The following is a 23342-nucleotide window of genomic DNA, read 5'->3' on the forward strand; positions in this document are numbered from 1 at the left end:
CATCTGGATCGGGCAGCCTGTTCCAGATCCCAGGTGGCACTTCTTGGCTGTGTGACCTTGGGCAAATCACATAACCTCTCAGTCTCTCTTCCTTATACCCACACTGGGAATAATGGTGCCTGTCCCAGAGGGCTGTTCCGAGGACAGAATGGAATAACAAAGCCATCGCTTGCCGTGGTGAATCGGTGCAGGCCCGTGGGGATTCTGCGTGCGGAGTAGTCGCTATGAGTGGGGAGGCTGCAGAGGGCAGGCCCAGGACCCTTCCCTGGAGATGGCACTTGAGCCGTCAATGCAGTGGCACCAAGTGGCGTAAATTACACCACAGTAACAGCTAGATGGCATTTAAGCAAGATTGTCTGTGATTCTACCAAATGATTTCCCCCCCTTTGGCTTTCTTGCATTTTTTGTCTAAACTTGGCCAATATAAATATAGTTCGTATATAGCTGTGATTGTAATACATACATTTAACTAGCTTAACATTAAATTTATTAGTATTTTCCCTCAGTAACTTGAAAAATCAGAGAAGTGGAAAGGGAGGAAAAGCAATCCTATTCCAGTGACCACGAGCTGGCACTTCCTTTCCACTCGCGTTCCACTTGCTCACTCCCCAGTCGTTGGTCAGCCCTCATTGCCTGTCAGACCTCTGTGGGTCGGGTGTTCCAGGGGCTGAGAGGGAGGTGGGAGGAGACGGACAGGAACACCAGCAGCACCTGCCACGTGTCTGGCCAGGTGGGGGTTGGGCCGAGGCCTGGGGGGAGAGCAGGGGCTGAGCAGGACACCGGAGAGGGGGAGCAGCATAGACACGCGGGGACACAGCAGAGCTGGGCCATGCGGGGTGGACAGGGAAGGGCCAGACTGAGAAGGACGGGAACACCTATTCCATAAAGCTCCCTAGTCTCGTAATGCTGCTGAGAGGCGCCCTGCTTCGCCGCTGAACTGGCTGCAGGTCACAGGTCACAGTTCTGGTGAACCCCTCATGCATACCTTGTTGCTTCTGCTAAACTGATGTTTTAAAAATTAATTTCTAGGATGAATATCTTTAGAGCTCTTGACAAATAGTACCTCTGTATTTTCCAAAAGGGTTTTAGTGAATGGTTAACATTAAAGTTTACAACTATAAATGTTTATTACTTTTCTTATAAAAATAATACAAAAAATCCTAGATTAAGGGTCTCCTTTCCCCCAGATTAATTATGCAAACAAAATAGTTTTTAAAAATCTGCCAGTACACAAGCAAGAAAAGGGGATCAGTCCGGTGCCATAAACTTTGAAAATGGAGGCCAAGGAAATAAATCGAAGATTCTGGTGGGCTGGCAGCAGGTACAGCTCCTGCCCCTCCTCTGCCCTAAGTAGGAGAACCGAGGGAAGATGGTCAGCAGACAGAATCCTGGGATTTATTATTAATATTCTCATTTATAGAGAAGGCTCTCTGTATCTCCCTGGACCTGGCAGAGGCGGGAGGGGCTGCTGGGTCCTACCATCGTCCAATGACCAGGCTGTGTCGAGGGAAGGGGCCCAGGGACAAAACACACTCTGGTCAGGTGGGGAGGGGCCTGGTGTAGGACGTTGTCACATACTGAGTTCTCTGGAAGCGGACACTGAGATGGCTTTTTGGTGAGAGGAAGGGGGAAACAGGACTGGGCAATGGGAGAACTCCAGCTGTGATGCAGGCCTGACAAAGACTGGGCTCCAAACGGGGAGCCCTGGAGCAGGAGGGGCCCATCCAGGTTGTTGTACCAGGTTAGACGGAAGTAGCCAGGCCTTTACATTCCCATCTTTCTCAGTCGCTGGATGTGGGCTCCCACAGGAAGGGCATGGCCTTGGGTGAGGGGAGTCTGCAGACATAGCAGATCCTGAAGGAACTGACAGCGGAGGGCTGCCTGCTGATTGCATCCTCTCACCAGGCAGCAAGTGCTGCCTTAAAGGGGGTCTCAGGGGGGAAGACAAACCTAGGCCCTCCAGCAGTGACCATACCAGCCCTGGCCGGGGCCCTCCCTTCTTCTACCTCTAGACACAGGCCCCGGAAAAACGGATTGAGAGCAACACCTGCTTTACAGTTACGGCTTTGAGGAAAGGTCTCATGTGGGACAGTGCCCCGGAAAAGTCATTTACGGTGTATTAGGGCACTCCGTCTGGAGGAACCGCCTCCACTGACAGTAAACGGGATCCAACGAAATGACGTGGCAAGTACTCGAACATTGAAGCCCCCCCCACCCCACGTGGGGGCCAGAAAGGAAGGGAAGGGTGCCATGCGAAAAACCAGACGAACTCAGTCTGGAAGAAACTATGTACCAAGAAACAGCGGCAGAGGCTCTGTAAATGATTTGCACAAGAAAATGATTTATCTAAAACACTTGAGCTGATAAAATGAAACGGAAAGGAAGATTGCAGAACTAAGGGAAAACACCGCAAACCAAATCTCACCATTATAAACTAATAAACCAAAACGGCAAGGCGCAGACTGAACCCAGCGGACACCAACGGATGTGACTGAGAGCTACGCACACGGAGGTGGCAGTTGGGAAGACTGAGACGGTCCAATGTGAGGGTGAACGGCGCTCTGGTGGAAAGACCTCAGCAATGAAACTGAAGAAGCAGCCGGCCCAGTATTAACGCAGGAAGATTTCCCTGAATTGTAATGAAAACGGAGTCTTCACATTCCAAGTGTGTGGTCCCCGAGGCTCGTTTCAGGTTTCTGCACAGCAGCACGTGGGGCAGTTGTGGTGACGTCTGCATGTTCACACAGCCCTCAAGGAAAGCCAGCGCGTCCCCAGCTGTCCCGCCAAGTTACTTGTAATTACAGTGGTAACGGACAGGGATTCCGGGTCCCGTGAGTGCTTCTTAAAAACACTGCTGGAGGATGGAGCCAGTAAAAACCAGCACACGGCTGAATGAAAAAGCCTGGGGAAGGAACTTGTGGTGGGCACCAGAAAGTGCCCGGGCAGTGAAGGCTGCAGAACAGAATGTAAACGTTAGAAACCTAGAAGCGCTGCAAGTAACGTACACCAAAAAATTGGGAGATGGGGGAAGGAAGGAAGTGTTACAGAGCTGTTACTCATCTGCGTCGTAGTCATTCGATGCTGTCGAAATGGGAACTAGAAGACCAGTTAAAAAACCTAACGGCTTGAACTTCCTAATGATCTTGTGACTTTTTTAAACCAGTGCTTTTCGCACTTTAATTTGGACTGAACAATAGAAAAAAAAAGAAATTCATGAAAGAACCTTTATTCTCCTGGGTGTGATTCCCTCTAGTATCTTCTGTTCTAATGCATTCTATCCTAATCCTCTTTAAAAATGTTAGTTACAAGCCCACTAATGGGTTATGGCCCAGTTTCAAAAACACCGAGGGATCTTTAAAGAAACTACTAATAGTTCTAGGGGTGAACAAACATTTTACTGAAATGTGATAGTTCCTTTTTCTTCTCTAATATTCAAGTAGACCTAAATATAAGGATTTTTGATTTAAGAAACGGTATATGTATTATGGGTTCTATTGTTATAAATTACTCACTTTTTCAAAAAGTCTCATGTATGCAGAGAAAGATGCTGCCAGTGATGTTCACCAAATGTCTTCTTAGTGAATGAAACATTTCTTCTTTATACTTTACTGTATGATTTGAATTGCTTAGTAAAGCCAGTCAAGTCATTACTTATTTAAAAAGACAAAAAGATAAAAAAGGAAAGAAGAATCTGTAGCTACCTTGGTAACGAAAGCGAAGCCCACAAAGGAGAGACTGCCTGCAGCTCGGTCACACGTCCCCCACCGCTAACTCACTGTCGGTCTGGTCTTTCCCCAGTGATGGCTGAGACGCCCGTGCTCCCGTCCTCCCTCATGCTGCTCAACACAGCGCACGAGTACTTGGGCAGGAGGTCCTGGTGCTGCAACTCAGACGGGGCCCTGCTGCGGTTCTACGTGAGTGCTGCGGGGCTTGCTTGGCCCGCTCCTGCCGTGGGGCCTGCTGTGCTGCTTTGACTTGTGCAGATGTGACAACTCAAAGTTTCCAGAAAGCCTGAACTTGTTGTCCTGTGCACCTGAGGCTCAGGGGCTCTGGACCTGGCCTTGAACTGTAGGTAGACTTAAATGCACTCGTTACTGAGTCTGTTGTGTGTTGGGTGCAGGGATAGGCCTTTAAGAGTAATCTCAGAAGTAAATACTGCATTCACCACCTTCTGCTGAGTCCTGTTTGCCAAGCTCCACTCATCATGCCGGGGAGTAGTCGCTCAGTCAATAACTATCTCATTCATTCAATCAGCAAATACATATTTAGTGAGTGAAAATAGACATCCTCGCTTTTGCCGGCCTTGACTGAGAGCTTCCTGGCAAGAAGCAGCCTGATCCCTATCCTCAAATCATAATGTTGAGTTCAAGGCCAAGCAGCTCTTAGACAAGTTACAGAGCACAGGAAGGGCACCCAACCCAGTCAGTAATATCTGTAAGTAAATATTCTAGTGGAATATAGCCACACCCACATTCATATATTAACATTAACTAGGGCTGTTTTTGCAATACAGAGGCGAGGTTGATTAGCTCTGATAGAGTCCATGTGGTCTGGGATGCCTAAAATATTTACTGTCTGGCCCTTTAAAAGAAAAGGTTTGCCATCCTCTGCTTTATACCCTTTCAGTGAGCATGCCCTCTGCACAGCTGCTGTTTCCCTCAGTCCTGATCCTCCTTCACTCTCCTCACCTCTGCCCTCTGCTTTCCTCCTCACTGTCCTCACCTTCTAGCATGCTATGTAACTAGTTCTGTTTATGGTGTGTCTCTTCTCCATTGAAATGTAACTTCCACAAAGCTAGGGACTTTTGTTGGTTTTGTTCACTGCTGGGTCCAAGTACCTAGCACAGCACCTAGCCCATAGTAGGTGCTTAATAAGTATGGGCTGAGTGAATGAAGGAGACTAATATATGTGTAAAGCACTTGTAGGAGGACTCGGAGACCTGTCTGGCTGGCTCTCAGGGCCCTAGACCTGGTTAGTGTATGAGGCGGGTTCCAGCCCCAGCTGCAGACGCTGAGTGTCTGCCCCACCCTGTGAGCTCCGAGAGCCTCTGGGGTGCTCACCCTGGGTCAGCTCCGTGCTCCAGGACCATTTTTGGAAAAATCATGCCAGGCCGAGTCTCTAATGTTTCTCAGGAATCAGTGACTCCCTTCTTCCGCCCTCCCTCTCCCAATCAGAGAGTGTTGGGGCACTGTTTACTTCCACAGGGCCACCTCCACAAGGCAGCCCCCTTATGCTGACTTAGGGGCAAGTCGAGAATGAGTTAGACCTTTGCAGACCGGCGTCCAGTGGAAGTGGCACTGAGGAAAGAGCAGGCAGGAGGGCTGATGGTGGGATGGCCCTACTCCTGGGTTTCTTTGTGACTTTTTTGGCGGAGCATGAATTTTAGCTGCCAGGATCTGCCAGCTGAACTGGGGAGTAGACGTGGTGTGTGCAGTGCTGTATTCATAGCTCCTGATTTTCCTGCCTCAGGTCCACCTGCCGCACCTTCACTTCCGTGGGCACGCCCCTCGCCTGTTAACTGCACCCTCCCTCTGCTCAGAGCCCGACTGTCCCAGAGCCCTCTGCCCGCCACACCCTTTTTCCCCAGGGCCCGCACAGCGGACTCATCCTTTCCTTCTTGCCAAGCAGGTCTCAGCTGAGAAGGCGCCTTCTCAAAGAGGTCTTCCCTGGCCCTGCCACTCTCTGTCCCATTGACCGCTGGGCAGCCTTGCTATTTGTTTCTGCATCCTCTGTCCCTCCACCAGCAGGTGACGTCCTGGAGACCGGGGACCTTTAGAAATCTTGCCATCTGAAGCATCTCTAGGGCCCTGCGCAGTGCCTGGCATGGGTGGCTGCCCAGTTGATGTTATTGAATGAACGAGTGACCAAACATAAAGACAACCAATCACTGGCCCAGAAGTGCTTGTGGAGTTCTCCTCATTCTGGGAACTGTGGAACTTAGGAAGGTGAATAGTTTATTACTGCCTCTTCTCAGGACCCCTGGTTCCTGGTCTGCAGGGCAAGGGCTGTGTCTGAGAATGCTTTGCGGCCCACAGAGGGAGACCTTGCTGTGCATTGTTTTCCTGCACAGAGTGAGAATGTTCTGGACGGGGGTCCTCTTGGATCGCATGTTGTACTTCTTCCCACATGTTCAGTGTGGACTGTGGAACACTCGTCCATTCATCTGCGCTCAGCTCACACAGCCCCCGTCTTGTGCAGCCCTTACTGACTTCCGGCCAGGCCCTCCTACACCGTGCCTTGTGTGCCACCTCCCAGACTGCACACACATTAACCACCTGCTGTATTTGCTGTAAACTTGTCTTCCGATCAAGACAGAATGGCGTAGGAAGGTCCCCCCCCCCCCCCCCCCCCCGTCTCCAGTATTTGTACACTTACTGAAGAGTTTGTTCTCTCCGCGCTGATGTGTCAGGTCCCCTCATATGTGTGAGGTTTGTCGTTGGGCTCTGTGCTTTCTGTTGGTTTAGGTGTTTGTGCAAACACCACCTTATCTCTGAGAGGTTGGATTCTTGCTGGGATTAATGTACTTACACACCTGTTAATCACATTCTCACTGCCGTTGTTGAGGCTTTCCTCTTCCAAACCACTGTGAGATTAGCCGGGAACAGTTTCATGAATCCCCTCCCCCAGTATTGGAATTTGATTGGAATGTCATGGACCTCATTATTCTGGGGGAGAGTCGCCATTTTTATGTGATCGAGTCTTTCCGATTATGAACATAGTATCTCTCTCCATTTGTTGAGGTCTTATGTTTTCATGTCCCTTAATATGGTTATATAATTTCCTCAAGATTCATACATGTTTTGTCAGATTTATACCTAGGTATTTTTTTATTAGTGCTATAAATAGATATTTAAAAATAAAATTTTCCATTTTGTTTTCGCGGACACATAGGAACACTGTTTTTTAAAAAGATTATAGTTTTTGCTCTGGCGACACGGCTAGGTTGGTTAAAGTGTCGTCTGCATACTCCGAGGCTGCGAGTTCGATCCCCAGTCAGGGCACATGCAAGAGTTAACCAATGAATGCACGAATAAGTGGAGAACAAATTGATACTTCTCTCTTTTTCTCTCTCCCTCCCGCCCTTTCTCTCTCTCTAGAAATCAATTTAAAAAAATAAGTTTCTCTTATGCACAGCTTCTTTGCTTACTGCTTTTATTAATTCTGGTGGGTTGTAGATTCCTTGAATTTTCTATGTGGACAGTCATGTTGTCCATGAATAACTTTTTTCTCTTCTTTTAAATCTTTATAGTTTTCTTTTTTTCTTGTCTTATTCTCTTGACCAGGGCTCAACAAAACTTTCTGTAAAGGGGCAGATAGTAAATCTTTTAGGCTCTGTAGGCCATAGGCCGCTGTTGCAGGCACCGAGTGCTCCCACCGTAGTGCAAAGGCACCCACAGATGATACGCAAAGACATTGTGTAAAAACATGTGGATAGTGAAAGTTGCATTGCATGTTTCAGGTGTTACAAAGTCGTACTCTTCTTTTGATATTTTAAAATCATTTAAAAATGCAAATGCTGTTCTTAGCTTCCCGGCAAGAAGCAGGCAGTGGTAGGGCTTGTCCCATGGATCACAGTTTGTCACTTCTTACCGAGTGCTCTCTCTTTTGATTGGGCGGGGGCGGTGGGGATAATTTTTAAATTATTGTCTCTGTTTGTTTAGTGATTCTAGTACAGGTCCGTTGAGATTTTCTCGTCTTAAGTCAGTTCTGTTTTGGAATAGTGTCCACATGAGCATGAAGTTGTATGTGGTGTTTGCTTATGATTGAAAATGTCCCAGCCACGCCTAGTTATGACCCCTTTTCCATTGGTTTTCTCCACCCCTTTTTGAAAACCAGTCTTTCCTGAGGTTTATCTACATTAATTTTTTTTTTCAAACTATCAGCTATTGGTTTATTGCTCTATTTTTTCTTTGCTTTCCAGTTCATTAATTGCCACTTTAATACTTATTTTCATTATTGTTATTATTAGATTTACTTTGCGGGTTTTTAAAATTTTTTTCTGTTTTTTGCTCTTTTTTTTAATCTTCTCTTTTGGGGATATACTTTGTGTTTTTTCTAACTTATTGAGGTAAATGATTATTTTAGTGTTCATAATGTTTTCACAAGCACATTTTTAGCTATATGCCATAATTTTGACATTTGGTGTTTGCGATCCTTATTTAACCGATTTCTAATTTTACTGGATTGCGTACAGAGGATGTAGTCTGTGTCACCTAGTCGTTGGTGCTTGTTGAGACTTGCTGTTTGTCTGGTTTTGGTCAAGATCTCATGGATGCTTGAAAAGAACGTGTATTTGCTAATAGTTGCGCACAACGATAGCGATTAGATCTGCTGTCCACAGATAGCACTTTGTAACAGTGTGGTTTGTTCACATCCTCCGGAATCCTCACCAATGTTCTGTCTGAGAGAGTGTCCCTCAGCCCTAATGGGATTTGTCATCTTACATTGTAACTTTTGTTTAATTAATTGCCCTCATTGGAATTTGAGCTTCTTCTTTTTTTTTAAAGATTTTATTTATTTATTTTTAGAGAGAGGGGAAGAGGAGGAGAGAACTATCAATGTGTGGTTGCCTCTCGCGAACCCCCTACTGGGGACCTGGCCCGCAACCCAGGCATGTGCCCTGACCTGGAATCGAGCTGGTGACCCTCTGGTTCGCAGCCCATGCTCAATCCACTGAGCTACACCAGCCAGGGCAGAATATGAGCTTCTTAAAAGCAGGGACTGTGTTGCACTGTGCGTAGCATAGAAAGGTGCTCAGTAAATGTTTGAGGAGCAAATAAATGGATAAATAAATGAGTAAGAATTTCTCAGAGGGCATATAATATCTCCTAGCAGCTGGTAGAAGCGACTGGGTGTGCTGAAAGGAAGCCTGCTTGGCAAGCCCCCGAGTAGGCCACTCCTAGAGCTGGGTCCAGAATGTCTCCTGGGGGTGGGGGGCAGGCCCTTAACAGAAAATGGGCCCAACAGACCTGGCCTCTCAGCTTAACAGAGTTGATAGAATAGCGGGCATCCTGGGGCCCCACCTGAGGCGTCTCTTCCCTCCCGCTCGCTGTAGGTGCGGGTTCTCCAGAAGGAGCTTGCTGCCTCCACCTCTGAAGATACGCACCCCTACAAGGAGGAGCTGGAGACAGCCTTGGAGCAGTGCTTCTACTGCCTGTACAGCTTCCCCAGCAAGAAGAGCAAGGCCAGGTACCTGGAGGAGCACTCGGTCCAGCAGGTGAGGCACCACCGCGGGTCCACGGCCCCACCCCGGCTGGGAGAGCGGAACTCCCAGAGGATAAGACCTGTGGCTTCGAGTCCTGGGTCAGGGCTGTGTCGGGAGGGCGGGCAGACAGTCGGGTGCAATCGGGCCCTCGTGCCAGTGGCTTCATAAGTGTTGACTAGTCACTTGAGGATGCATCATGGCGGTTTTTAATAGCTTTTCTCTGAACAGTTTGGATGCTATGAGTAATTTCTTGGAGGTTTTTCGATTTTTGTGGTTTTGACTTGCAGAGCACTGTTGGGAGCACTATGGCTCAGCAATACTGCCAGTTGTCCTCTGATCTTACAGGTTCCACCCTGAACGTGCGCTCCTTTGGGCAGGGCCCTGCCGTGGCTGCTGTGCGGGATGTGCAGCCACCTGGGCCCAGAGTGAGCACTTGGTCAGTGTTTGTCAACCACGTGACCCATGGGGCGGCTGAGGCGAGTGGAGGGTCAGTGGCCCAGGATCCCTGCCCTCTGGCCTGGCCAAGTGAACTCACCAAGTGCAGCCCTCAGTCTGCAGCGTTTTTCTTCAAAAAGACCAGGCTTTTGCCATTCACTTTTCTGCTCTTCACGCACTTGGGTTTGGGGCTTACAGAGGGCATGCCGGTTTCTCAAAGTATATGGGACTTGTCTTAGACTCTCCAACACGTGGCGACCTTGTCTACTTCGACACAGCCTTTCCTTGGGCGAACTTACCCTTTGTGCTTTGCCCGGATCACACGATGACCAACCTTCTCCCTTTTTCCCAGGTGGACCTTATATGGGAAGACGCCCTGTTTATGTTTGAATATTTTAAGCCCAAGACTCTCCCTGAATTTGACAGCTACAAGACCAGCACCGTTTCTGCCGACTTGGCTAACCTCCTAAAGAGAATTGCCACCATCGTGCCCCGCACAGAGAGGCCAGCCCTGAGCCTGGACAAAGTCTCTGCCTACATTGAGGGGACCTCGGCTGAGGTAGGGGCTATTTGTCTTACCTTCTCTTCAGCACTGCTGCTTCTGCGCCTGGCTCCGCACTAGCAGTCAGGGCCATGGGAAGCGAGGGTGTGTCCTGTGCGGATGTGAATGGCCCTGGGTTTGAAGGATCACTGGTTACCTCTGAGTCCTTGGCTCCACCTCCCCGTATTTTTGCCCTCTCATCTGCCAGGTGCCTTGCCTCCCAGAAGGGGCCGACCCCTCTCCGCCGGTGGTGAATGAGCTCTACTACCTGCTGGCTGATTACCATTTTAAAAATAAGGAGCAGTCCAAGGCCATCAAGTTCTACATGCATGACATCTGCATCTGCCCCGACAGGTGAGTGGCTGGGCCAGTGACCTTGGTGTGAGGCCAGGCTGGTGGGGCAGTTGGGGTGACTGCGGCTCAGCAAGCTCTTTCCTACATGGCACGGAGGCCAAGGACGAAGGAATGACAAGGTGGCTTAGACCCTACAATTATTAGGAAAGTCTCTCCGTAAAAGGAAACACAATGGAGAAAGCCCCTTTCTGGAAAACCCCTGGCATTGGCATTGGGATCAGAGAAGGTGTCCATCGGGGTCCTGAGCTACAGGGCAAGGACGTGCAGCCTGGCCCACGTGGGCCGTGTGCCGTCCCTTTTCTAGCTCCTTTCTGGGAAGTTGGCTGATGTGCGCTTCTGCTCCCATCGTAGTGACTCTAATCGCGGCGGCTTTCTCACTCTCGCGGTGGGAGTAATGGAGGCACTGAAGCGGGGTTCTCGCTCCTTGCTCCGGTGCAGTGCATTGTTGGCAGCAGCGGTAGTCCCCGTGGTGAGTGTGGTAGAGCCCGTTGTGCGTCAGGCCCGTGCTGCCTTCCCACGGCGCCCTGGTCGCTGTGTATTAAAATGCGGTGACTGGCCTGCTCGTCCTGCGGTGGCCTGCTCAGCTTGATTGAGCGGGCCTATTTTCTCATGGCTGCCATACCTAGGAGGGAAACCTTGGGTCAGGGTCAAAACAAGGCCACCCTCTGTGGCTGACCTGCCTCTGAAGGGTCCAGACTAGCATCTGTCAGCAGCCTTCCTGGAAGTGATCAGGGGCCACCCCATGGTGGTCACCTCGAACCACGGGTAAGCCACCTTTTCCACCTTGTCAGGACCCACCTGGCCGTGGGGACAAGGGGCTGGGACCTGAGTGTGGAAGGCAGTTTTCGCGACTTCATAGCTTGTGGGAAAGCTTTTGACCCCTTTTGCTCAGCCAGTGGTTTCCTCCAGGCAGGGAGCCACGTGCGAAGTGGCCTGGGCTGTCTTCTGCTAGGTCACTGGGGACCGGTGTGGTAGAGCAGACCAGTACTCAGGCTGGCAGAGTGTCACTGTTGGAAAGAGCGAGGAATCACCTCCTGCACTGCTGCCTCCACATCTGAAAAGTGAGGATGGTCGCACTCACCTCTCCTGGTGCGGCACCTCTCCCATGACAGTCCCTCAGTCAGCAAAGCGAGAGTTATGACAGCCCAGTTGGGCCTTCCCCCAGCCTGCATGCCCAGCTGGGCCTTCCTCCAGCCTGCACACCCAGCTGGGCCTTCCTCTAGCCTACACGCCCAGCTGTTCAGAGGGTGTTGACTCAGCGGGCCCAGCCCACCAGGGGTCCTGCCAGAGAAGCAGAGTGTCCTCTGGGGACCTGCCCCAGAACCAGGAGGGGCTTGGTGGCTCGGTCCTGGGACTCCTTCATTCCAGCCCTTACAGGCACACACCAGGGGAGACGGACCCAGTCTCATCTTCTGTGCCAGCCAAATTGGAAGTTTGGATACTGTGTTTTTTTTCTTTAAATCTTCTGAGACAACTAGGTATAAATGAAGCCCACATCAGATGGGTCCGTGGCTAGTGGAATGTTCCAGCAGCAGCGTTTGTTGGTGGTTCCTGTGGGAACACAGTCTGTGAGGATGCTGGTGACGTGTTTTTTCCCCATCACATTCACCGTTCCTTTTCTCGCTGAGCTGGAAGTGGCCCGCGTTTTGGCCAGGCATTTTGTAGAGTGACCTTTGGGAGGGGGGAGGCTGGGCGTGGTCCCCAGTACAGCTCACCCCACTGCCACAGCGCCAGGATTGGGCCTGCCCCGTGCGGGTGAGAGTCCAGCACACGGGCTCTGGACACTTCCTCCTTCTGCAGTCATGGCGTCACCACCCCCCAGGGGCTCAGTGACCCTTTAGGTCAGCCCTCTCTGAGTATGGGCTGTGCGCTGCTCTGCGAGAATCAGGAGCCCACATCAGAGTAAGGCTCTTGGTAGCACACAGAGGAGCATTTTAAGTTTTGTGGCAATGTGTCTGTGTTCTCGGTGACTTGTGTTTGTGACAGGAGATAGCGGTTTCCACTCTGGTGTCACTGCAGGCACAGGGGCGTGTGCCCCAGTGTGGTCTCTTCCCCTCGGTCGAGGGCAGAGGGAGTTGCCGGAGGCACTCTGGAAATTAAGAAACCCCCCCCACTGTGACAGGAGCTGGCCTGGTCGACAGACCCTAACTCCGTCCCCAGCGTCCGAAGGGGGGCTTGACACACCTACCCCTCGCTCCCTTCCCCAGGGTGACCCGAGCAGAGCTGGGGGAGTCTTGGGGGCCCTGGGTCCCTAGGCCTCTGTGGAGAAAAGGTACACTCAGTAACCCCACACGAAGGGGAAGGCCTTCGTTCTTGCTGCCCTTCCATCACCGCTCATCAGCCAGGCCGCCTTCGTCCACATGCTCTCGTCTTCGGCGCCCGGAGTGTGGCAACATGCACGGGAGCCTCACGAGTTCCGTCTGTCCTTGCCAGTCTGGGGGCTGTCCAGTTCTTCGGAAGTGAGTGTAGACTTGGGTTAGGAGTTGTCGGCGCGTGGAGGGTAGCGCCTGCGTGTGATGGCTGCCTTCTCTGTCCTCGGTGCCCCCACCCAGGAGACTCCAGACGCGCTCAAGTGCCTGGCAGTCGTCTTGGTCTCGGAGTCTCTGTGGCCATTCATCCTCTCAGGGAGCTGTCTGCGTTCTCATCGTGGGTTCCTCGTAGGTGACCTCGGGTTGGTGGGCTCAGCCATCACGTGGTCCCTTCACACCCATCCCGCTGCTGGGCACTACACTGGAGAGGCTCCAGAGGGGGAATGGGGTAGAAGCCGGGTGGCCGCCATCTCAGGGGTCGTGGCTGCCCTGTGCTTTTGGTCAGGGAGTATACTGGCGGCGGGCTCTGCCAGTGCAGGGTTAGTTAGGGTCATAGCTGGACACGAGCCTTCCTATTGCCTTGGGGCCAGTACTTCAGTGCCTTGTAGAACATCCCCTTTCCATCAGACACATTCTGTGGGTAACCCCTCAAAGCGCGGGAGCAGAGTCTAAGAGCCCGTCTGCGTTGGCCAGCACAGTCTGAGCTCCAGTTGGTAGGGGATCTCTAGGCGGTTACTGATGCCGGTAAGGGCCCTGAACCTAAAGCGCGTGTCTCATGGTGCCCCAGCAGCTCTTCTCTTGAGGCGGGTCTTCTTAGCCATGTCTCAGGGGTCGGGAAAGGAGGCGCAGAGACACGATTGGCACAGTCACGGGGTTAGTGGTGGTGGAGCTGGATTGGGGGGTGGGCTCCCAGGGTGGCTGTTTGCTTGGCTCTCCAGGCTGTCGTGTCTGCGACGGCTGTAAAGACAACGGTGTGTCTTTGACTGGCTCTTTTGTCGTAACCACAGGTTCGATTCTTGGGCGGGCATGGCCCTGGCCCGCGCCAGTCGCATTCAGGACAAGCTGAACTCCAATGAGCTGAAGAGTGACGGGCCTATCTGGAAGCACGCGACGCCTGTCCTGAACTGCTTCCGGCGGGCCCTGGAGATCGACAGCTCCAACCTGTCCCTGTGGATCGAGTACGGCACCATGTCTTACGCCCTGCACTCCTTCGCCTCTCGCCAGCTGAAGCAGTGGCGAGGCGAGCTGCCCTCCGAGCTCATCCAGCAGGTAAGGAGGGTCACTGTGGAAGGGCAGCGATCCCAGAGGCTCGTGGGTCGGCAAAGCTCTGTCCTAGCCTTTCTTTCCTTTTGTCCTCACGGCCATGCTGGGAGCTCGTGGATGATTCTCCCCATGAGACTCAAGCCTTGGTCGGTGACAGCGTGGTCCCTGGTCTGTGGACACCCAGTCTGGTGTGGGCAATGCAGGGCCAGCTATGTGGCCTGAGGGAAGAACTTGACATCCTTGCTTTGGCTGTAGATAAGCTGACCGTTCCTTCTCTGTGGCAGTGTTTTGGCAGCCAGCATCCCCTGAGCCCCTCTGACTAGCTAGCTCTGGGCCAGGCACCCGGCCATGAGATGAATGCGGCACCACACAGAGGGGCACCTCCTGCTCTGAGGGTGGAGGGGGGTGTGAGGGTGTCTAGCAGAGCTTCCAAAACAGAGAAGATCCTCAGTAGCTGTCCCTGCTGTCCCTGTCTGAGATGTTCTGACTGCCACTCTGACCAGGGACAGGGACAGTGGCAGCGTGTCCTTTATAGGAGGCTCCTCGTGGTACCAGACTGGGGGGGACTTCTTGCAGTCACCCTTCCTTTCTCGTAGGTGGCCGTGTGAGCCCCAGTGCAGAGCTGGTTGGGCAGAGGGCTAGTGACGCGGTCAAAACCACACAGCTGCAGAGCGGTCGGAAGAGAAGGACCCCTTGTTTTTTTTTTTTTTTTTTTATTGTTATTCAATTACAGTTGTATGCCTTTTCTCCCCATCCCTCCACCCCACCCCAGGTGAACCCACCTCCCTCCCCCACCTCCACCCTCCCCCTTGGTTTTGTCCATGTGTCCTTTAGAGAAGGACCCCTTGTAAACGGCTGCCTCTTAATTGTGCAGATTAGCCTCAGAACCCCGTCTGGGCAGGTTGTGATGGAGTCTGTCGGTCTGTGCTGCGTTTGGCCCATCCTGTGATTCTTTCTGTCCTCCCGTGTGCCACCCAGTGTTGGCTTCTTGATTCCTGGGGCTATTGTTCTTTCCCTGGAAGTGTCTAGCCAAGTACTAGGTACAGCGCCAGGCCTCCTTATGTCAGCCCCAGGGCGATTGCTGCGGGGGATTCACCGAAATAAGCACCCACTGGACAGGTGTTTACAGGGCAGGCTCCCCATGCTCAGATGGAGGAGAGGCGCTGCTCTTCCAGGCTGCGAGCAGCGCCCTTACCAGAGCCTGGTGCCCAACGCCTCTCCCTTGCTCTGGCCCCTGAGATGAGATAAGAAGAGGCTGCAGCCTCCCTCCCTTGATCCAGGACTAGGGAGGGAAGAGGCCGGGGACCTGGGGTGCTCAGGACAGCAGCCTCTGTGCCCCACACAGGTAGGGTTCAGCTGCCGGCCTGGGAGCTCTGGGATGAAGGGGCGTGGGTGCACCTGAGAGCTGATGCCCTATGTGGATGGCACCCAGGATGCTGACCCGGAGTCTCATACAGGGATGGGAAAAGCGGTTTTCTGAGCTGGAAGGCCCTTTAGCAGCTGACTTCCCAGCAGCACCTTTAGTGTGTGAGAGGGCAGCTGGAGGTGCTGCTCCAGTCAGCGAGGCTTGGGGGTGGGGAGCCCTTCTGGACCCCAAGGGTGTACATTCTCTCAGTGCTGTGGAACTGGGTGCTGGGTGCACGCCTTTTCCAGCTCTGCTTGCCCACCCTAGTGAGAGGGTGAGAGAACATGGTGCTCATTACCTGCAGGGGCGGCTCTTCTCGTCCCGGCGGCCCTGGTTACCCGGCCTCCTCAGGTTGATGGGCGGCACTGCCTTTGGCTCAGTCCTCCTGGCGTGAGGGCCGGCAGCCCACGCGGCTCCAGCCCCGTGTTTCTTCCTCTGCCAAGCGTAGGCCCTCACTGCGGCCACACAGGTCATAGTTGGGACCTTCAGAAGGGTGGCAGCAGGTGCGTCCTAAAGGCATGCACTGTTAGATTCTGCAGAGGAAGGTAGAAGAAAGAACGTGGAGTTGACATGAGGGGACCTGGGTTTCAGTCCCGCTCTGTGCCTGACTCAGTGTGGGCTTCTGAGGAGTCCCCAGGCTTCCCCACAGTGTCCCCACCGTGAAATGGTGACAGCCTTCTGTGTCTCAGGGTTGTTGAGAGGATTACCAGTTTGCAAACCAGGTAGCAGGGCTTCCTGCAGGATAAGGCACGATCCTGTGCAGGTCCTGGCTGGGCACCTAAGCCGGCTGGTTTCATGGTCTCGTCACAGATGGAGGGCCGGCGCGATGGCATGCTGGAGACCGCCAGGCACTGTTTCACGTCGGCGGCCCGCTGCGAGGGTGACGGTGATGAGGAGGAGTGGCTCATCCATTACATGCTGGGCAAGGTGGCTGAGAAGCAGCAGCAGCCGCCCACTGTTTACCTGCTGCACTACCGGCAGGCTGGCCACCACCTGCACGAGGAGGCTGCACGCTACCCCAAGAAGATCCACTACCACAACCCGCCTGAGCTGGCCATGGAGGCCCTGGAGGTGACTCTGTGCTGGTCCTGGGTGGGGAAGCCGGGCAGGGGCGGGCCGGCCTCTCTGTCTCCCTGCGGACAGAGCGTGCGGTCCCAGTGACTCCCCTGCAACCTGCCGGAAATTTCTCTGTGGTTAGCAGCTTTGTGTGCAATTAAAGCAGCCTTTCCTCTCGGTCTCAGGGGTGCTTACCATCCTTTCTGGGAGAGGGAGCATTTCGCTCTTACCTCCCTGAAGAAAATGGTCCTTCCTCGTTAGCGCACGGGTTCCGAGAGCCCGGCTTCACGACGCCGGTGCAGTGCAGCGTTCGTACCCTGCAGCCCGGCAGGTGGCAGGCGGGCTTCCTGCTCTCCAGGTGCCAGCAAGATAGCTGAGGCCTGCCTTGGCAGGACCAAGACAGGGCAACAGCCTGCGCTTCTGACCCCAGACTTGGGGTCTTCCACTGCTCCCCAAGAGTAGAGAGTACTCATTTACTGCCTGGATTTGCTGTGTTTTCTGGACCATTTCACAGGGTGCCCTCACTGGTGCTCACGGCAGTCCTGTGAGCTGGGTTGGGTGGCCGTGACCAGCACACTCTGCAGGGAGGAAACTAAGCCCGCAGGTGCAGATCCAGATACGCTTGGCCTGGCCCGAGGCCCAGAGCTTATTGGCTTCGCCCTTTCTGAGGCTGCTGCCGGGCTCCCCCAGGGCCCACGTCCCCAGCTGCTTGGAGTTTGGGGCAGAATGTGCTCACTTAAATCTTTTCTGTATTTATGTATTTTTTCTGATTATAAAATTAATAGATATTCTTGTTTAAGACATATTAAAGAATCAACAACTCAGAAGTGTTTACAAATAAAAAGTTCAAGTCCCCAGTGATTCTAGTCCCCCCACCCCAGTCACGCCTATGTACGGTTTGGGCAAGTCCTCATCCTTCTGATTTCTTCCTGTTAACATAGAGACACATTATCGTTCTGTGTCTCGCCTTTTTCGCTGGACAAGAAGTAGTAGAGGAGTTGCGGGCTTCCTTCTGTGCCCTGGGGTCTCCCCCCTTCCTCATGGGTTTGGCCTTCTCTTCCACCTCTCCCACGACAGGTGAAGGCAGGGCATGGCCCTGAACACACAGCAGGGGCTACTCCTCTGAGTACAGTGGACCCTTGAGCAGTGAGGGGCTAGGGGTGCCGACTGCAGTCCATGAAATCCACGGACACCTGCAGTGGCCTTCCGCATACTCCGATTCCCAACCCCTGGCTGACCTTTGAGCAACACGGGTTTGAACCGCACAGGTCAGCTCAGAAAAATCCACGTGCACGTGTACCTGCCTGGCTCAAACGTGCATTGTTCAAGGTATTTCCAGGGGCCATGGAACATTGGATCGACAACGTCTCGTTGCCCAAATGGGTTGTGCCGATCTATGAGCTTGTATGTTTTTCACCAACCCAGCTCGTGTTTACTTTTTAATGTTTGATAATCTTGAGAGCAAGCAAAAAGCCTTCTTTTTTTTTTAATTTGCCTTTTAAAAATAACTCGTGCCCAGTGGTTTATTACAGCTGTTTTGGGGCCATATTCGTGGGGGAGGGTTTCATCTGCAAAACTTCCGGTCGCGTGTGTCTGCCAGTCAGTCCCCAGATGGCTGTCACTCACAGCCCAGGTCACCATCCTTTCCCGTCACAGTTTCTCTCATGCTTTCACTGGGCTTCCTGCGCTGGTTCTTGGAGGCGCTTCCATTGGGGGATAGAAGCCTGAGCCCCAGAGGACGGCCATGACCTGTCCTCAGCCAGCAGTGGGCATGATGGGCATGAGAGACAGCTGGGGCCAGTCCCTGAGCCTGAGCTCTCAGGAGGCCCCTCTGGGCAGCACTGGACCCTCTTGCAGTGGGAGGTGCCCAGCACTTGGGAAAAATGACAGCTCTATTTTTTTTCCATGGTTTTTCTTCAACTTCTGGCTTCTGCTGCTACCTGATAGAACCAGGAGCAGGCAGGATGGTGGCCCATGGTACCCAAGGACTTCCAGATGAGGAACTAGGGCCTCAGCCGTGCGGACTGCCCTCCCTGAGCATACCACACTGGCTCTCAGGGGCGGACGCTCAGCTAAAACATGTATTTATCTTGCTTTTAAAATGACGTTTCTCCTAAGAATTGAACCTTACCCCTGTGAGAGTTCCCCTCTGCTGCTGAGCCCTCGTTCAGAATACTTCACCTGCCACTAGATGAACTCTGCCAGTTGGACACTTTGCCCTCCCTCAAGTGTGGCCCCGTGGGCATGTGGGGTGCCTCTGAGGTTTCCTCCCCCGGAAAATGGAGTTGCTGGACCACTTCCTCTGTGTCCGCAGGTGGGCTGGGGGGAGGGGCCCTGGGTGGGAGCCCCTCTGTCTGGGATGCCCCCTTGGAGTGCTGCCAGGGTCAGACCTCCAGGCATCTCACCTGGGTGGGTCCTCGGTGACATCGCTTGAGAACCACCTCTGGGTGATGGGAGGCTGGTTGGTCAGGGCCCGTGGCCACAGTGGTTCTCTGCCCTCGCAGCACCCCTTATGCCATCTGAAGGAGCCTGTGTCACTGGTGGGAGCTTGCGTTACATCTGTGCCTGGGTGGGAAGGTCAGGCCGAGTTGCCTGTGACCGTGCCTGAGTGCTTGGGGGCAGTAAAGGGCAGGCGACAGGATGGCCCTGGGTTTAACCTGACCCTGGGCTTTCCTGCTGTGAGGCCTTGGGTGAGTCACTTCACACATTTGGGAGTAGGTTTGAGGGGGGTGAAGGAAGGCACAGGAGGGCCTGACTGGTGCAGCAAGTCTTCTGGACGCACTGGGCGGAGCTTCTTGAGCCTGTGGCACCTGCTTGCCCAGGTGCTGGGGCACAAACAAATCCAGCCTACTCCTTGCCTTGAGGAGTCCATGGTCCAGTGAGGAGACGGTTGTGGGATCTCCCTTTTTAAAAAAAATATTTTAATTATTTATTTTTAGAGGGGAAGGGAGGGGGAGAGGGAGAGGAGTATTGATGTGGGAGAGAAACCGATTGGTTGCCTCTCGCCACGCCCCCAACTGGGGACCCGCCCCACACCCCAGGCATGCGCCCTGACTGAGAATCGAACCTGTGACCTTTCAGTTTGTGGGACAATGCCCAACCCACTGAGCCCACCAGTCAGGTCTGGAAGCTTCCTTTCTATGGGTGCCAGAGAGGGGCACAAAGAGGGCAGCATGTGCTTTGGTGAAAGGAGAGGCCCGTGGGAAGAACTGCGGGGTGGTCACTCTCATTACCCTCTCACCACAGACCTGGGCTGGAATGCTGGTGGTTTGGGTCCATATGAATTGTCGGCGCCTGTTTTGAGTGAGTGATAGGTTGGCTAGTTTAGAAGCTAATGAGGAAAGGTGGCGTATGGCCGCCTGACCTCCCTGTTGGAGTCCCGTTCCCTGTGTGGCTGACTTGCCCACGGAACAAACCCCAGCGGCTGGGAGGGCTGCTCACACCCGAGTGTCGTCCCCCTAGGTGTACTTCCGGCTCCACGCGTCCATCCTGAAGCTCCTGGGGAAGCCCGAGTTCGGGGTTGGCGCAGAGGTCCTGGTCAACTTCATGAAGGAGGCTGCGGAAGGGCCCTTTGCCAGGGGCGAGGAGAAGAACACGCCCAAAGCTTCAGAAAAGTGAGCAGCACGTTCTCCCCCGGCCCCTGGCCCCTGTGTGCCGTGATGGCTCGTTTGTGGCAAGGTGGCGTCCCAGGGGTACTGCTGAGTAAACCAGAGTTTGCGGAGTTTCTGGATCTCGTCTGGAGACTTCCAGTGGGCTGATAGACATTTCTGTTGAACGAGAGAAGGAGAGGCTGAGTGTGTTTCCAGTCACCCACCCTGCGAACGCACCTGGTCTGCCCCACCCCCAGGCCAGGTCCTGGAGAGAAGCCGACTCCATCCCCTTGCGCGGCGCAGCCCTGCCCTGTGAAGAGCACTGTGGGAGAGCAGTTTTCACGCCGCTGACTCTTGCTCCTGGGTCCTCATGGGGCCGTCTGAGGGCCTGGTCTACTGCCCATTCGTCCGGGAAGCAGCGGGAGGGCTGTGGGAGGCATGGGCTCTTGCTGTGGTGTCAGAGGGCTTGAGGATGCTGGGGCTCTGGTGTGCCCCCTCATTGGGCCTGGGACAGACCCCCCCCCACCCCATGCCTTTCCTTGACTGTGAGTTGCATCTGTGCGTATCCAGATTCTGGAGCTGCGGCTCAGCTCGCCCCACCTCTGGACCTCTGCCTGGCCGGGCCCCGTGCAAGGCCCCAAGTGCCTGCGGGACCAGCAGCCAGGCCCTGTCCTTGAGGACAGGTTTGTGGGAGCACCAGCCCACTGTGGCCGGTCTCACAGGTGGACGCAGTATGCCCAAAAGTCGTAGACAATGTATTTTTTAGTCACAAAGGGCCCCCAGCTTAGGGGTGTTGTCTTTTCATTCATCATAGTTCTTTTCCAGGAAACTTAAGTCACACAAATGACACATGACTATGTCCTGTTAAATAGTTAGAGAAAGTTATAGCAGTTTATAAACATGTAGAAAAACCAACCTCCTCTTCTTCCCCAAGTCAGCCACTGTTCACACTTTAGTTCCTCACGTAGTGTTCTGTGCATTTACACACTCTCCTGCACACCTACATTTATGAAAACGAGCTCTGATAATGGGCCTGGGGCCCGGTGCACAGAGCCAGCACCCCCTACACCGATCCTTTCTAGCGCCTGCCAGTGGCCCGCGGCTGTGTTACTCCGCAGTGTGGATGCCCCTCGTTTCTGTAACCATCCCGGCATTCCAGGCCTTTCCAACCCTTGCGCAGTCGCACTGCAGCAGATACCCTTATGCACACGCGACAGATGTTTGCTCGGTCTGGTCAGACAGTAACCTGTCAGCCTCGGGCGTTCGGCAGAAGGACACTGACTTGGAGTGCATGGTGCTAGGGTGGGCATTTCTGAGGTGGGCCTCAGCAGGTTCCCCGCAGTCCCCGGGGCCCAAGACCTGAGATGCCTGCAGAGCCCCACCATACTTGAGGGCTGAGCCTGGGTGGGCGTGAGGTGGGCAGCTCCTCTGATGCCTGTGAACACCAGCCGAAGGGGTGGGGGGAAGTGCATGGGAGTAATGGGCCCTGGGAAAGGTGCTTGGGGACGGTGTAGAAGTGTTGCACACCTGTTCACATCTTCAGTGCCATGAGGAGATCCTGACCTGCACCCCAACCCTCTGCCCCACAGGGAGAAGGCCTGCCTGGTGGATGAGGACTCCCACTCTTCAGCTGGGACACTGCCGGGCCCCGGAGCCTCCCTTCCCTCCTCCTCTGGCCCAGGTCTGACATCCCCACCTTACACAGCCACTCCGATTGACCACGATTACGTCAAATGTAAAAAACCCCACCAGCAGGCCACGCCGGACGGTACAGTCCCTGTTCTCCCTACTGCCAGCCCAGGGCGGCACGCCAGTCGGGGGTGGGGGCTTGGGCGATGAGTCGCTTTGTTTTGGTGAGGGGGGTGCTGGGCCTGGGGTGACACGGGCAATGTTGTGGCTGTTCATTAACCTCATGGACTCACGGTGATTCTGTGCTTCCAAGACATGCTCAGGGTCGCCACCTGCCAGCTCGCTCACTCACCTGGGAGCCGGGGTGGGGTGGGGCAGGCTAAAGCACCCTGCCTCTCTGAGCCCGCATTTTCCCACCTGCAAAATGGGGGCGTTGAAGAGCAGCTGGAAGACTCCGCGGGCCTGCTGTCCGAGTCTGCAGGCCGCCTCTAGCGGCTCCTGTGCAGCCAGCTGCATCGTCGCAGCAGCCCTTCTGATGGCCACGGGAAGGCTGTGACTGCGCTGAGTCTGTCACCCCTGGGAACCTGGGCGGGCTGGGCTGTGTGTCAGTGGGGACCGGAAAGGCCATCCCATGTGAGGCGGGGCAGGTGGCGACCGCTCCACCACATCCCTTACTAACATTTGGAGGCTCGCATGCTGACCTCGAAGCCCGACTGCTTCATGTTCTCCTCACGTTTACGTGATGAGCTGTGTTTGCTGGGATGAGCCGAATTGGTGGACCTAGAGTGCCATTAAGGTGGTGCCTTGTGGAGCGAGTGACAATGTGGGAAGACGCCCAGGTCGCTCATCTCATGGGGCCGTGGGGAAATGAGATGAGTCTTCGCTCGCGCGAGGAGACCCCCCAGTAGTCCAGTGCCTGGTTCCTGGAAAGTGCAGGCATCGTCGAGTGAGCAGGGTTGAGAGCAGGTTTAGAGAAGGGCTCACGAAGGATGACAAGGTGGCAGTGCTCACCTGCTCCGGGCCAGGGGAAATTTAGTGATCTGAGAGGCAAGGAGACTTGCAGGTGTCCCCTCTGGGTTCGGTTTGGCCCTCAGTGTGTGAGAGAGAGGCTGCAGATCCAAGTGTATGCTGTGTGGTTCCATCACCTCCCTCCAGTCCGGCTGTTGGGCCCTCCCTCACCGCCCCAGAGGGCTGAGCAGAGACGGGAGTGACTGGCCTGCCTGGTCCTCGTGCTTCAATCCTACAGGCATTCCCCAAGTAAGGTCCTCCTCCCTTCTGATTTAACTCCAGTTAAATAGGGAAACCACCTGCTCCCAGCCTTTTGCTCATGAAAATATTGACAAAACACATTGGAAGTGAGTCCTGCTCCGGGGGTTTGTTTCTGCCCAGCACTTCCTGTGAGGCTTGAGCACCCTGCCGGTTTTTAGAGGAGAGGACTGCTTCTTGTGGGTGTCCGTGGCTTGGGGCCGGCGCCCTCCTCAGCCCTGCAGGCTTGAGCCAGACTCAGGGGCAGCAACTGTTTGGCTCTGTCTGCCCACAGAGCTGGGTGTGCCTC

The 23342-nt window shown here is 53.9% G+C and overlaps 1 protein-coding gene across 9 annotated transcripts in view; it reads left to right on the forward strand.

Annotated features, from left to right (window-relative positions):
- Positions 1–23342, forward strand: part of CABIN1 (calcineurin binding protein 1) — a 133159-nt gene that overhangs the window by 32237 nt on the left and 77580 nt on the right. For 6 of the 9 annotated variants that reach the window (XM_053927765.1, XM_053927764.1, XM_053927766.1 and 3 more), the window contains 8 exons: positions 3799–3914; positions 9056–9217; positions 9993–10199; positions 10390–10535; positions 13852–14113; positions 16323–16583; positions 20031–20182; positions 21748–21926. In XM_053927765.1, the coding sequence (XP_053783740.1) occupies positions 3799–3914; positions 9056–9217; positions 9993–10199; positions 10390–10535; positions 13852–14113; positions 16323–16583; positions 20031–20182; positions 21748–21926 (1485 nt within the window). The remainder of the gene's footprint in view (positions 1–3798; positions 3915–9055; positions 9218–9992; positions 10200–10389; positions 10536–13851; positions 14114–16322; positions 16584–20030; positions 20183–21747; positions 21927–23342) is intronic. The other 3 variants (XM_053927767.1, XM_053927770.1, XM_045200634.2) reach the window with 1 other exon arrangement.

The sequence above is a fragment of the Desmodus rotundus genome, chromosome 7, assembly GCF_022682495.2.
Source record: "Desmodus rotundus isolate HL8 chromosome 7, HLdesRot8A.1, whole genome shotgun sequence".
In the NCBI taxonomy this organism is placed as follows: domain Eukaryota; kingdom Metazoa; phylum Chordata; class Mammalia; order Chiroptera; family Phyllostomidae; genus Desmodus; species Desmodus rotundus.